At 37.8% G+C, this 15,812-nt stretch overlaps 1 protein-coding gene across 4 annotated transcripts in view; it reads right to left on the bottom strand.

Annotated features, from left to right (window-relative positions):
- Positions 1-15,812, bottom strand: part of LOC101011195 (WD repeat-containing protein 72) — a 62,485-nt gene that overhangs the window by 27,412 nt on the left and 19,261 nt on the right. For 3 of the 4 annotated variants that reach the window (XM_031662325.1, XM_031662328.1, XM_031662326.1), the window contains exon 2: positions 6,554-6,718. In XM_031662325.1, the coding sequence (XP_031518185.1) occupies positions 6,554-6,706 (153 nt within the window). In that variant the 5' untranslated portion in view covers positions 6,707-6,718. Of the gene's footprint in view, positions 1-6,553; positions 6,719-12,390; positions 15,061-15,812 lie in introns of those variants that run through there. The other variant, XM_031662327.1, reaches the window with a different exon arrangement.

Raw genomic sequence — 15,812 nt, 5'->3', positions numbered from 1 at the left:
TTCCTGCATCAGGAACACTAAAATTAACCTTTCTACATTAACAACAAAATTTTAACTAAAATGATTCTTTAAAATACCGATGCTGGCCAAGCATGGTGGTTCATGTTTATAATCTCAGCACCTTGGCAGGCAGAGGCAAGAGGATCACTTGAGTCCAGAAATTCAGGACCAGCCTGGGCAATGTAGTGAGACTTCATCTCTACAAATAATTAAAAAAAAAAATTAGCTGGGCATGGTGGCACACACCTGTGATCCCAGCTACTAAGGAGGCTAAGGTGGGAGAATCACTTGAGCTCTGACGGTCAAGGCTGCAGCAAGCTGCGCTCATGCCACCACACTCCAGCCTGGTTGACAGAGTGAGATCCCATCTCAAGAAAAAGTAAACACCCAGTGTTTTCCTCCTACATGAAAATTTTAAAAATATGGCACTGAGGGCTAATTCCCCCACTATCTCATGTGTGAAAGAAGTAAATTCTTCGTTATTTTGTAAAACAAGATGACAAAAATTAAATTACAAAACAGAAAACATGTAAGATCTCAGATGGAGAAGGAGTTGTCACTAATAAACCAAACATTGGCCCAGTGCGGTCGGTGGCTCATGCCTGTAATCCCAGCACTTTTGGGAGGCTGAGGCGGGTGGGTCACTTGAGGTCAGACATTCGAGACCAGCTTAACCAACATAGTGAAACCCCATCTCTATTAAAAATACAAAAACTAGCTGGGTATAGTGGATCTCATCACTGCACTCCAGCCTGGGCGACAGAGTGAGACTCTGTCTCAAAAAAATAAAAAGACCAAAAATTGAATTTGAATAGCTACCAAATATCTTGTGAGTAATAAAAATCTATTTTCCAAATGAATTAACATGAATTATGTTTTTTCTGAACTATACAAACATACATAGATGATAACTCACCCATATTAATGAGGACAAATTATTTCATGACATAATTGTTCTCTGCCTTTATATCATTTCTACCATAATCAGAGATATTTCCCTCTTAAAAGGTCTCTTGTCAGATTAACTTTTTAGTGCTACAGGAAGTGTTTTGTGGTTGATTAGAATCCTGCACAATTCAAGTTCGCTCTACCTTTTACCTGAGAAGTCCAGAAGGTTCCATCTCAGAGAACAACATACCATCTCTCCCTGTCATCACGCTCAGGGGTGCATATCCCTGGGCATTTAATCCCTTTCCAGTCTATTAAAAGCCAAATTAAGCAATAAATGAGAGAACATCAAGGATATTCCCTCATCCAGAGAAAATCCACCGTGGACAAAATATCAGAACAGAACATCATGGCCTTTCATATAAAGTCCTCATTCTACTACTAAATCCCCACATATATTTGAATAAGCTATGATAGTTCACTAAAATTTCCTCATTTACCATATTGTAGAACTGCCATGAAGAATAACAAAATTTAAAAATTCTACAATCACACTTAGTCATTGCCATGATGAAATCCAGGAGACCTTTCCTGTTGTCCATTAGCTCTACTTTTATGAAGCATTGGTTCCTTCTGACCACCACCCTCACCTCCAGGTACTTCCAACAGCACAATGGAAGACTGAGAAGAACACACAACTTGATGAATGTATTAGTCTGTTTTCACACTGCTGATAAAGACATACCCGAGACTGGGCAATTTACAAAAGAAAGAAGTTTAATGGACTTACAGTTCCATATGGCTGGGGAGGCCTCCCAATCATGGTGGAAGGCAAGGAGGAGCAAGTCACATCTTACTTGGATGGCAGCAGGAAAAGAGAGAGGTTGGGCAGGGAAACTCCCCTATTTAAAACCATCAGATCTTGTGAGACTAACTCACTTTCACGAGAACAGCACGGGAAAGAACAGCATCATGATTCAATTATCAACCACTGGGCTCTTCCCACAAGCCCAAATTGTGGGGGATACAATTCAAGATGAGATTTAGATGGGGACACAGCCAAAACCACATCAGTGAACATCTACCATATTCCAGACAAAAACACAATCACAGGGCAGTGTTTAAATCCCCATTTCACAGGTGAGGAAATTGAAGCTCAAAGAATGTAAGTCCTTTGCCCAATATCACAGAGTTGGTAAATATCAGGGCTGGCACTGGACTCCGACCTCCATTCTTTTTTTCCACCCAGTGCTCTTCTTCATTTTGTTATTTCCTTCTGAGTGTTAGACAGGCGGAAGAGCAGAACATAGCAATACTAAGGGAGTCTATCTGAGAGGATACTCACCTCACCTTTCTCTACGCTTAAAGGTGTGAAGAAAACCAGCAATCAATACAAGAAAATCCAAGTAAGGAATTTGCTTGCATGGGATTTGGAGAAGCTCCTCACTGGTAGACTTCACAAAATTTTGGGGAAACTAGAGGGCTATGGGAGTCAGACTTTGGACTCGAAGACAGCATGTATAACCTAGGCATGCAGTGAGAAGCCCAAGAGAGGGAGACACTTATTCTCTAGCTCCCCTGCACCCTGCCATCCCACTGCACATGGTCAAGGAAAGACTGAGGCACATCTTCAATCCCCTATTGAATACTTGGGCACTCTGAGATGTGCAGAATTTACACCACCTTTTTCCCTCCCCATTCCTATTCTCCAATCCCTTTTATCCCATATGCAAATGAATAATACCATCATTCTACCAGTCCCACCCAGCTCCCAAACCCCAAATCTGGGAAAGATCCTTGGTTGTTCCTGCTCCCTTACCCTACATCCAATCAGTTTCTCAGTTCTGTCCATTCTCTCTTCTTAATGTCTTTCCAGTTTTCATCTCCTCTTCATCCTCACTGCCACTGAAAGGTTTATCCTCAAAACCTTTCTTGAATAAATTACAGTAGAAGTCTGATAGCCATAGTCCCTGTCTCTGATGTCATCTCCCCCTTTCTCCAATATGCCCTTGACATTGTTAGCAAGTGATCTTCTAAAATCCAGATACAATTGAATCGTATTATGCCATTTTCTCACACAAAATATCCTCTAAAGCCCTCGAAATCACCACTGCTTTTAATTATCTTGTGCTGTTAGCTCTATCTAGTGAAAAAAACATAAAAAAACTTATAAACCCTTCAACCTGTGGGATTCCATGCTGGACCCATCCTGTCCTTTCCAGATGAGCCTGTCACCTCTAATTCACCATGTATGCTCCAGGTCTACTCAACTACTTTTACCAGTTCCCTTAAGGCAAAATGCTCATGTCTTTCACACGCACTTGTCATTCCCTGTGTCTGCAAACTCACCTTCAATTCCTGTGCATTCTTTAGAACTCAGCTCAAGCATCACTCTCAGAAAGGCTTTCCATTCAAAACCATAACAAGATACCACTTCACACCCATTAGAATGGCTATTTAAAAAAAAAAGAGAAAAAAGTAACTAGCACTGGTGAGGATACAGGGAAACTGGTTGCTCTGTGCACTGCAGGTGGGAATGCAAAGTGTGCAGCCACCCTAGGAGTGCCTCAAAAAATTTACAATAGAATTACCACCCCATAAGTATGTACAATTATGTGTCAATTAAAAATAATTTCAAAAATAGAATTACTATATGAACCAGGAATTCCACTTCTCAGTATGTACCCAAAAGAGTTGAAAGCAAGGATACAGCTACATGTGCACTCATGTATATAGCAGCATCATTCACAATAGCCAAAAGGTAGAAGCAACCCATGTATGTATCTGTAGATGAACAGATAAAGAAAATGGGGTATATACATACAGTGGAATATTATTCAAACTTAAAAAGAAAGGAAATACTGTCATATGCTCCAGCATGAATGAACCTTGAAGACATTATACTAAATAAAATAAGCCAATCACAAACAGACAAATACTGTATGATTCCACTTACAGGAGGTATGTAGAATAGTCAAATTCATAGAGATGGAAAGTGTCTCAGTGCCTTACAACTTCCTATTTACATATCTGTCTCCCGCACTGGACTCTGAGAAACTTGGAGGAGGATTTGTGCCTAGAACAAAAAGTACCTGTGTAGTTTGCCTAAAGGCAGCGTAAATAAGTATTCCTGGTTTGTTTTTCCATTTTGCATGGTGGTAAGCGAGTGTTTAAGACCACAGAACCTGATGTATTCTCTTACCTATGTACTTTTGGAGGGGGAAAGAACTTTCCAAATTTAATATGAAGAGAAAATAAATGGCTCCCTGTTCACTTTACAACCTCCCATGCCCGACTTCCTTCTCTTCTTCCTACCATCCTCTCCCTGAGATGCTGCCCTACAGTGACTCAGTCACCCATATAGTTATGTCCTTTTTTACAGTCTCCTGTGTCCTCAAGGACTCCTTTTTGTCTACCCCTACCCAAATTATTCCTTTATATACACATTTTTTAAACAAAAATAAAATTAAACCACTAAGCATTAACTCATTAATCTACTCACTTGACCACCTTACGGATAACAAGAGGATTTGGTGAGAACTGAAAAATGCCCTTGATTTTTTTCAGTCTGGAGTTTTTCCTACTAATAGTTGATCAGTTGCAATGTGGGGGCAAGATTCATGGGAAAATAAGAGATGCTGTTTATTCAATCTGGCTCTATGGTTAGCCATAGAAAATGTTCAGGAAAATCTTTACATGGAGTATCTCACATTCATACTAATCAACAACTTCTTTGTGTAATTAACTTTTGCACAATGTCCTCACAGTGAATTTCAAAAACACAAAGCTGATCCCATCCCCAACTTAGATCTCCTCAATAGCTCTCGAGAATTCAATATAAATTCCTTCACTTGTCATCTAAACTTCTCCAGGTCGAGGTCCCTGTCTTCCTCTCTGGATTTACCTCTCTTTGATCCTTTTTCACACCTAGGTTAAGGCAACAGACAGCTCCTCCCTTTCCTCCAAGCACAGACAGTCTCCTTAATGTAGAATAACTTTGCTTCTTCCACTCTCACCAATCTAATTCCTATTCCCAACCCATATCTCTATCCCTGGATTTCTCTGTATCAGCACTCTTGGCATTTGGAATGGAAAAATTATTTATTGTGAGGAGTTGTCATGTGCACTATATGACGTTTGTAGTATCTCCGGCTCCACCCCACTACATGCCACCAGTATCTCTCGTCCTTCAATAGTTACAACCAAAATGTGTGTAGATAGTAACAGATGTCTCTTGGGAGGAAAACTGCCCCTTGTAAGCACCACTACTCTGAATCCAAGCAGAGGACTTGCTCCTAAGAGATGCATGGCATAACTTCTCCACTGAATATGGAGTGCAGACCATTCCCTACTTACAGTACCTTATATCATAAGTGTGCCACAGTAGCCCATTTTTTTCTGTACTGCATTGTAACTTCCTGGGCAGTCAGCACCAGGTCTTACCATTCACATTTGAACTTACGAATGAGTACCCACCATACCACACAATTTACACCATGCAAACAACAAATGTATGCTGAACAAATGTTGAATAAATATTAGCAATGCCTTTATAAATATGAAGATGCTAGAATTCCAGATTTCTTAAGCTTATAGTAAACCTACATATTATTACACAACTATTCCACCCAGAAAATAATACATTTAAATATTGAAAATAAGTAAGACATTTTAGTCACTTAGAAGTCGGAGTTTAAACTATAATAGAAAATTAATATTTTAATTTTCAAAGGGGGCCACTATTTTTAAAGCACAACCATTGCAATAATACCCATCCTTCCTTCAAGAACGTTCATTAACGTTGAGCTGAGCTGGTCTGCTATGCAGTTCTTGGCAGTCCTGTAGTAGAACTGTTCAGTGATGGGAGATGTTAATTAATTACACTATAAAATAGAATTACAATTAATTGTTAATTTAGGTTTTAAAGTGACAAACTTTAAAGGCTAAAAATAGTCTTTGATCTTTAAAAGGCTTCTTAATGAGGGCAGTATACTTTAACTACATCATTAGTTTAAATGTTCAAATTGGGTCTAGAGACTGCTAGAGTTAAGCAAATATCTATTCCAATATGTTAAATGTTTATGACTTGAGACAGGGACAATTAATTGCTAATCAATGGGCCAAATCCTAGGTGAGGTCAGGTTCTGAAATAGAAGGACGACAATAGTAAATTGGATTTAGAGCATTTTGATGTGATCTGTAAAAATCACAGGCAGGCAGAGACTAAAAGAATAGCAAGCAGGCCAAACCAGTAGAAACACCCAGATAATTAAGATATTACTCATTTAGTTAATCGTGGCTTTCAAGGGTGCCCTTTGTTTAGATTAATGAGCCAAAATTTTTAGAATTATACTTACATGCCTGTAGTTCAGTTACTTAAACATATAATTCAGGATATAAAATAGTAAAACTCAGCATAGCTTAAAGGATGATAACACTTAGCTGGTAGCTAAGATTAGCAATATTCATAATACAATCTTCAAACATGAGCTTGATCAATCATATACTTTATTTTCTCAAAATTCAGAAGTAAAATCAATTTATTACTTTAATAAGCATCTTTTTAACAATCATGCAAACCTTCCACTGTCATTGCAGACAGAAAATGCAAGTTGTGCCTATTTTGTGAGTGGTGTCTGTTTCAGTATCAGTAGCTTTCACTAACCTTTAGTTCGTGTGAGAGATTCCACAGACAGAGCTGACCCTCTTGACTTCCAGTGACAATTGTTCGCTGGTCATCAGTGATCATGATGGCAGTGATGCTGTGGGGAGGGGCCTTCTGTCCCCAGAGTGCCACTGCCTGCAGGGAAGTCCTCATTTTGGGCGAATCCTGAAAATACAAAGAAGGGAAGAAGCATACATGGTCACCTTTTTGAAATTTGAGGAAACTGATAATATTACGAAGCGGATTTATGATGACCCAAACTTCAACGACGTGTTCTCCCAGCGCTATGGAGAAGGGTACTTCCCCATCAGTTAAAAGAGAAAGTAGTCATCAGACACTGAAATTACCATGCATGCTGCTAATTCATCAAACAAGAATGAATTATCTTCTAATTCCTTATTATTCATGAAGAGAAAGAAAGAAATAGTCTATTCATTTCACACCCAGCTCTTCCTATGGCTACATCTAACTTGCTACAAAGTCCTGCTGGGTCTCTCAAGCAGCATACAGCTGTCTACATGGCATAATTTGAAGCCAGCTTTGCAAGCTCTCTCTCCCTAGAAATGTTACCTCATCTAGGTAATAAATACCTGAAATTGGTGAATTTACTATTAAAAAAAGAAATCCTTTCCATAAAAACAGTGTTTCCTAGTCTTCAAAGATTCACGTATGACTGTCATGATTTCTGCCATATTCTATTTTAGTAATAATTTTCATTTTACCTATTTTTATATTTGGTATCTTCCTAAACAATAATCTTTATGAAATTACCACATTCATATGTTAGTTGCAAGGGTTAAAATGAATACGTAAGGATAAATAAATGTTGCCTATGACCACCCAAAGTATCACTCAGTGATGTGTGCATTACATTTTGTGAAACACTGAGTTAAATATTCTCCCCAAATGGTCATTCCTTCCTGAAACACAAACAATTTTGGGAGGCAATTTAGCATTATATATTTAATCCCATTAAAAATATCAAAAAGAGAGGAGAAAAGGGCCAAGCATACTTCCCACATTGCTTTGAGAAAGTCAAGAAAATGACAGCCTTCTGTCCTACAGGATTTCTGTTGCTAAACCACCAAAAGGGTAAATACCAATATAAATGTTTAAAACTTATGATACACGTTATTTCTAATGTTCAATTATATATGTCTACACACACAAATATACATAAACATGGGTGTGCACTGACACTATGAACACAAATTTTCCTTGTAGTTCCATTGTCTGGAATTCAGTATCTAGTTCCCCATTTTTACTCCTTAGGTCAATATGTTAGTCTATCTAGTCTATGATACACTTGCATTATTCTAACTGCCATATCGAAGCACCACGAAGCCAAAGTTTCTATAGGAAACGTTCTGAGCATTGTAATTCTGAATGCCAGGATTATACATATTAATCATACTACAAAGCTAACCAGAGAGTTCTGATTTCAATAATATTGTAACCAGAACATGGACCTTCTTCTGCTTCAAACACAGAGAAAAATGCATTATACCTATTTTTAAGTTGCTGCTTCATGACCAAGCTTATAAATAAGTCTAGAAAATCCCAACCAGTGAAAAACTAAGAGAAACCTGAAAACCGATACAATAAGTATTGGAACTAAATTAGTGTGTGGCTTTTTTGGCTAGGAGTTTGCAATGTTAACCCCTATGTAAGGATAGGAAGCAAAGCTCTCAGAAGTGGCCTTGCTCAATAAAAGGGGAACAGAAAAACTACCCCAGGAAGATAAGAAAGCATATTTCCAAATCTCCCAAGAAAAATCTGTTAAGCCTGAAGTACAAGTGGGTTGGGAGTGAAAAAAAAAAAAAAGGTATTACAGATAATTCTAGAAAGGATTTCTTCACATGGGGATTCTGGAATTATATATAATACTTGTATTAATAATTATACATACAAAAGTGTTTCCAGTTCAATGATACTATTGGGAGGCTTGTGAGAAACACTACAGACCTATTTGAATATCTAAATTTTTTTCAAAGACCATGGCAAGTGTTAATGGCTAGGCGCAGTGTCTCAGGCCTGTAATCACAGCACTTTGGGAAGCCGAGGTGAGTGGAGCACTTGAGCCCAGGAGCTCGGGACCAGCCTGACCAACATGGTGAAACTCCCTCTCAACTAAAAATACAAAAATTAGCCAGGCGTGGTGGCGCACACTGGTAATGCCACCTCGGGAGGCTGAGGTGGGGAAATCGCTTGAACCCAGGAGGTGGAGGTTGCAGTGAGCTGAGATTGTGCCACTGCACTCTAGCCTGGGCTACAGAGTAAGACAGGGGAAAAAAAAAAAAAAAAAAAAAAAGACCATGACAAGTATTAAGAAGAATATACAGCAACCGGAACTCAGACATTGATGGCGGGAATGTACAATGAAAAACAGTTTGGCAGAAAGAGGTCAGTGATTGCTCAGGGAAAGAAAGAACAGAGAAGAGTGAGATTACAATGGGGAGTAAGAAAACTTTTGAAGGTGGTAGATAAGTTCATTAATTTAATTATGGTAAAGGTTTCATGAGTGTATACATATATCAAAACTTAATCAAATTTTATACTTTAAATGCCTTTATGTATACACACAAATATTGTGTGTGTCAATTATACTTCAATAAAGTTGTTTAATGTTTTACTTAAGGCATTCTGAAAGACACTCTCACTATCAAGAGTGAATGGGATTTCTGTAAAACAAGTGGCCCCAGTAGCAAATAATCTTACAATAAAAAATTACAAAACATTCAAGATAAACCATGAGCAAACAGAAAGATTAGTACCCCAGGAACTAATAATAAGTGAACAATCTAAAACATATTTCAAAACAAAAACAAATGTAATAAATTATTATAAATCAATAAACAAACAGATGAAATTAAAAACCCAAAGGAAAAAAGCCTACAAAAAGGTAGACTTTTAAAAGAAACAAATACTACTTCTAGAAACAAAACATAATCGTTAAAATACAACAAATCTCAAAAGGACAAGTCAGAATAGACTCAAGTGAAGGGAGAATAATTAACTTCAATACAATGTTCAGGAAATGTCCCAGAATACAGCAAGAAGTCATTACAAAAAAACCTGAAAAGGTTGAGTAAAAAGAATTCAGAGACATTAAGACTAATCAGAGATGTTAAGAGATATAAATGCTAAGTGAAAAGACCCAATATTTATCTAATATAAGCTCCCAAAATGATAGAACCTTTTCCCTTCTTTGCTAATTCACTCCTAAAGCCATCAAGTATTAACAGAATAGAGCAAGAGTGGAGTGTTGGAGTTCAAATAGTATGAGGAGGGTGTCAGGATAGGAAGACAGTGGAGTCAGAGCCCAGGGATGGTGAGTGAGGTGTCCAAATGTGGGGGCAGCCGCATGTGAGGGGCAACCGCATGTGAGTTGCAGCCCCTAAGCAGGGTGAAGAGGAATAATGTATACAGGGCTGTATGGCACTGGGTATTGGAGCAGGAACAAGTGAGAAATGAGCTCACATAATGAGGTTCATCAACAAGGAGTGTCATGAGTCTAACAGGGGTGAGGACAGTGAAGGAAGTGGCCCTGCTGTGAGGAGCCAGAGCCTGGGCAGGGTAAAGAGGACATCCATTTACAGTCATGGTCTGGCACAAAGTGTTGAAGCCCAAGGAGGATAGGAAGGCATGCAAGCACACTGGGTGATGTTCAGCATCCTGAGAACACTGGTAGGATCAGAAAGGTTATTGCCTGAAAGTGTAATCAGACATAGTAAAGGAATACGGGGGTAAGCAGGATATTCACACATTAGGCAGTTGACAGGTCCATAAGGAGTGTTAAAGCCGTAAAATGATCAGGAGGGCATCCACACAGGGGACAGGGCAGCACATTTACAGGAAATTGGTTACATAACAGACTGATCAAATAATTACTATATTGCTCATTTATAACAAGAACCAGATTTCTTACCGTTAGAAAAAAGAGTTAGAAATGTGGAAAGGAAAAAACTTGAATGATCCCTATGATACTGGAGTCAAATTAGAGGAATTGGTGTAAAATAAAGGTAGATGTAAAACACACACACACACACACACACACACACACACACACACACACACGCACGCAGACTTGCCATCTCTGTTGGCTGGAGTCCTGGGAGAAGCAACACTCCAATAGCAATGAGCTTACGTAGCATCTCTAAATACTATTCTCCACTAAAAAGGAATCAGGTTTTATTGGGAAACTGGTTGATTCCAGGCCTGGAGCAGGGAAACACAAGATGATACTGGACTAAATTGCTGTTAAAACAAGGAAGTGCTCAAAGAGAGAGGATATACCAAAGGAACACAGAAGTCTGCTTGAAGGAGCGCCCACCGGCCAAACCATGGACAATTTGAGCATCAAAATCAATAATGCTAGCAACAGAATGAATGAATAAATGGATTAAACTTACTAGTTAAAAGACAAAATTCTCAATTAGAATATGTCCTACTATATCTTACTTACAAAAGATTCCTAAAATATTAGCACAGAAAGGTTGAAAATAAACAGGTGAATAAGAATGTACCAAGCAAATGGTAATAAAACAAAACTGATGTAATATTGGACAAAATGGGCTTTAAAGCAAAACCACTGTTGGGGGGGGGTGGTGATCACTATATAATGATTAAATAAGTCATTCACCAGAAAAGGATAACAGTCTCTAGATACTCAACAGCAGTCTCAAAATACACAAAATATAATATTGCATAATTACTAAGAAAAGTTGATAAATTAACTATGACAGAGAGAGATTTTACATGTCTCAATCAGTAATAAATAGATCAAGCAGACAAAAAAAAATTAAGGATATTAAATACTTGAACCATATAATTTGTATTAGTAACATCATGAAAATGTATGGATTCCTGCACCTAGGAATTAAATAAAAATACGTTTCAATGAAACCATGCATACAACATTTATAAAACCGTGACCCTGCTGGACCACGAAACAGGTCTCAAAACGTCTAAAAGGATTAATACCATTTAGGAAACATTATCTAACCACAATCCATAAAAATCTGAAATTGCCTCCTTTCCCACTCCTGTAACATACAAATAACACAAAAGTTTGAAATATTCCCTGTCTGAATGTTTGGAAACTAAAAAAAATATTCTAAATGATCCCTGGGCTACCAAGAAAACATAATATAAATTTGATGTAGTTAAGACTCAAGAGTATGAAAACTTTGTATAATAAAACTTGCCAAATGTAGGTTTTGTATTTTAAAAAATTACAGCCTTAAACACATACATACATACATTACTAAGAAAAAAGACAGCAAATTAATAAGTAAATAACATCCAAACTAAAATCTTATATAGAAGAAGAGGAGAGTAAATACAAAGAATGCAAAAGGAAACAATGTAGACAAAACCATACATTATTATAAAAACAACAACAGAAAAGAAATAATCTACAAATCAAACCCAGGTTGAAAAGAGAAGTAACATGAGGAAATCTATGGCAAGTTTGATAAGGAAGGCCCTAAAAACATCAAAAATATACAGAGAAAATGAGTATAACTCAAATATCTTAAATGAGAATATTATTAACTTAATGCTAAAAATTTGGAAAGGTAAGTGAAATAATTCTTATAGAAAATATAGATCACAAACCTTTTTTTTTTTTTTTTTTTTTTTTTTGAGATAGAGTCTCTTTCTTGTCACCTAGGCTGAAGTGCAATGGCGCGATCTCGGCTCACTGCAACCTTCACTCCCGGGTTCAAGTGATTCTCTTGCCGCTGCCCCTGCCTCAGCCTCCCTAGTACTGGGATTACAGGCACCCACCACCATGCCCAGCTAATTTTTTATTTTTAGTAGTGACGGTGTTTCACCTTGTGGAAGAAGCTGGTCTTGAACTCCTGACCTCAGGTGATCTGCCCTCCACGCCTCCCAAAGTGCTGGGATTACAGGCATGAGCCGCTGTACCCAGCCAGAAAACACAGATTACTAAATCTGAGTGAACATGAAATAGAAACACAAATACCTGTAACCATTAAAATGGAATAAAATATGTAAAATTATGCACATACACATTTATTTCAGCAAAAATTTCATATTAGGTGTAATCTTGGGGAATTAACAGATACATTCTTATATATGAAAGCACATAGGGCAAACCTACACAAATTCTCCTAAGTAAAATGACAGCTCATTTAACAGCTTATTTATATTAAAATCAACAGATGAGAGAAAGAAGGAGAATGAAGTAAAGAAAGTAGGAACATAATGATTTTCAACTGACGTAAGCACAAAAAAGAGTGAATCAGCAAGGAGAAAGGAGATCAAAAAGTCCAGAAAACCTGCCATTAAAGCCACAGAATCTGGCAGTCCTGGACCCCTTAGTGTAAGAGCAAATTGTCCTAAATCTGTATCACTCCTGAGGGCTCTGCAGTCCTCTAGCCCGGGACAATTACTGCCTCTGATGGCACCACCTGTCTGAATAAAAGATGCTGAGATGTCCAATATACTCTATTATAAGAAGTGGCGGAAGCAGAAACTAGCAGTTTTAACTATTTCTAAGACAAGAGTTAAATAGATAGTAAGTTTCATTGACAAGGAAAATTCACCTTTGGGGAAAAGCTCACTCTCATGAATACCAGATAAATGGGATACAAGTGAAGACTGCAAAGCAGGTAGTGAGAAGGACACACATGGGCGTGTTTTAACATTCTGCTCCAAGAAATACTGCTCCTGACTTTGTATTGCTCTTTTCACCACAGCTTTTAGTATTGAGACTATGAAAATCACCATACAAAAATCATTTGACCTTCACTCTTGGCTTGGCTAATGTGTGCTTAGCCAAGAATTAAAAAGTGGTACACAAGGGAAAGCTCCTGGGTCACACTGCTCCTAAGGAAACTGCGCATTTTTTATGGGCAATGTGCACTTTGGCTCTTGTCCAAGGACTTGTGTCTTTTTTAAACTTTACCTAGGAAACTAGCCAAAGAAATTCATCTAGCCTGCTGAGTAGAACAGTAGGAGAAAGAAATTCCGAGGAACATTTGCCGGGAATTAATATATCTGTAATGATTAACATTACACTAAGGGATAAATAACTCTTGAGGTGCAGTATTTATATTCCTATTGCTCTGGGAAATTAGCTTCTCTTACTTGAATCTTTGCAACACTGTCTACCCAATAACTGGTCACCTGTATTCTGGTTTTGTATCTCCCTGAAAATTATCTGCTCTGCATTGATGTCTCCCTCAGTGAAGTGATACACTTCCCCCAAGGATAGAGATCATTCGTTAGGTAGCATAGTGCCTATCCCATAGTAGAAAATATTCTTTTCTACTGAAAAAATTGATTCAACCGATTTTGATGCTTCTTACTTCTACATTCCTTCTGAAATATGGGAATCATTTCTTAATCACTGATCTATTCCCTACAATGCCTGAAGAACAGTGCTTTGAAGATAGGGACAAAATAAATATTGGTTGAATAAATTCCTCTTTTCATTATTTTTAAGCTCTGTATACCAAAAGAGAGGGAGTGGATTAAGCGTGTAAACGTTAATCAGGCTAGACTTAAATTTGAGCCACTGTGTCCCTCTGAGCCTCAGTTTCCTCATCTATAATATGAAAATAATAATGATAGATACCTTACAGGGTTGTTGTGAGAATGAAATGAGGTCATGCACACAATGTAGAGCAGAGAGTAATATTTGTAACTTACTACTCTCATTTTCATTTTGGCTCTCCTACTTCTGGATAATCCACATGTCCAACTTTTTCACCATGACACTTTTGCTTTATTCTTATTCAAATTAAACTCACTTCAACTTCACTTTCAGTAGATCGTAAATTTTCTGAGGGCACAGACTTCTGTCTCATTTGTCTATTGCTATAATCGCAGGGTCCAAAGCAGTTTCAGCAAAAGCTGACACTCAGTAACTATGTGCTGAATTAATGAAGGAATGAAAACATTCAATATAGTTCTAAAGACTTACGTAGGATAAAACATCCCCCATTCCAATATTTGCAAATGTTTACACACCTGTTAAAATACAAGGAATTTGGAGTTTAGGGAGGCGAAAGTAAATCAAAGCATTTCACAGGTTGAAAACCTTTATAGCCACAGGATTCCTAACACAACCAAATTAGAAAACAAAATGGACCAAGGCCAAAGCCACAAGAAATCAAATCACAACTAGAATTGATCTTGAACAATCCAGATTGCTATGTGTAGTGCAACATACCTGAAATTCAGAGACGTACTTCCAGGGCTGCTTTTGCCATTTATAACCTTTATTACCACATTGTAAATAGAGTAATTAGTAAAATTAGGTTACTATCACCTGAGCTGCCTACATTTCACTATTCTTATGAGGAACAAATACAATGATGTAAACAAAAGTATATGGGTATAAATATACATATTATACTATCATCATATTACCTTGCATATTTTACTCATAAACTCCCATAGGATTTAGAGCAAGTGGCCTTGGATCATTAATGTAATCCCCCCCTCACTTATAAGAAAGCTGATGATGAGAAATGTGATCCAGATTTTTTTTTTTTTTTTTTTTTTTTTTTGAGAAAATGTCTTGCTCTGTCACCCAGACCGGAGTGCAATGGCACTATCTCTGCTCACTGCAAACTCTGCCTCCTGGGTTCAAGCGATTCTCCTGCCTCAGACTCCCGAGTAGCTGGGACTATAGGCACTTGCCACCACCTGGCTAACTTTTGTATTTTTAGTACAGATGGGGTTTCACCATGTTGGCCAGGCTGGTCTCAAACTCCTGACCTCAAGTGATCTGCCAGCCTTGGCCTCCCAAAGTGCTGGGATTACAGGCGTGAGCCACCGCACCTGGCCTGATCTAGATAATTCTTGAGATCATCTCTAATTCTGAGATTCTGAGAAAGACCAAATGAACTGTACAGTAAAGAGAAAGAACTGATTAAAAGCTTGCACATATCAGAAGTCACTCTTTCCAGACTCTTCATTTTTTCGCAGTAAAATTTAAAAAGTCACCCCAGAAACGTAGTGCCTTGCTATCAATAGGATAGAAAGTAAATCTATGTCTTCTGATATCCCTAATAATTCCCTCGAAATTTCTAAGTGAAAATAAACCTCAAAGGAAAAAAATCATTTTATTAAAAATTCTCTACATTAGAATCTCTGTGGTGTGGAGGAGAAAGTTACGTTCCTGACAGAAGTACACCTATTGTGTTTCAAATAATTATGTGTCTAGACAAGTTTTAAAGAAGTCTTTGGAAAGGGATTACAAACCTCTGTCATAGCCCTCAAT

Source organism: Papio anubis, unplaced genomic scaffold, assembly GCF_008728515.1.
Source record: "Papio anubis isolate 15944 unplaced genomic scaffold, Panubis1.0 scaffold55, whole genome shotgun sequence".
Lineage (NCBI taxonomy): Eukaryota > Metazoa > Chordata > Mammalia > Primates > Cercopithecidae > Papio > Papio anubis.
This window is presented reverse-complemented; position numbering and strand designations above follow the sequence as displayed.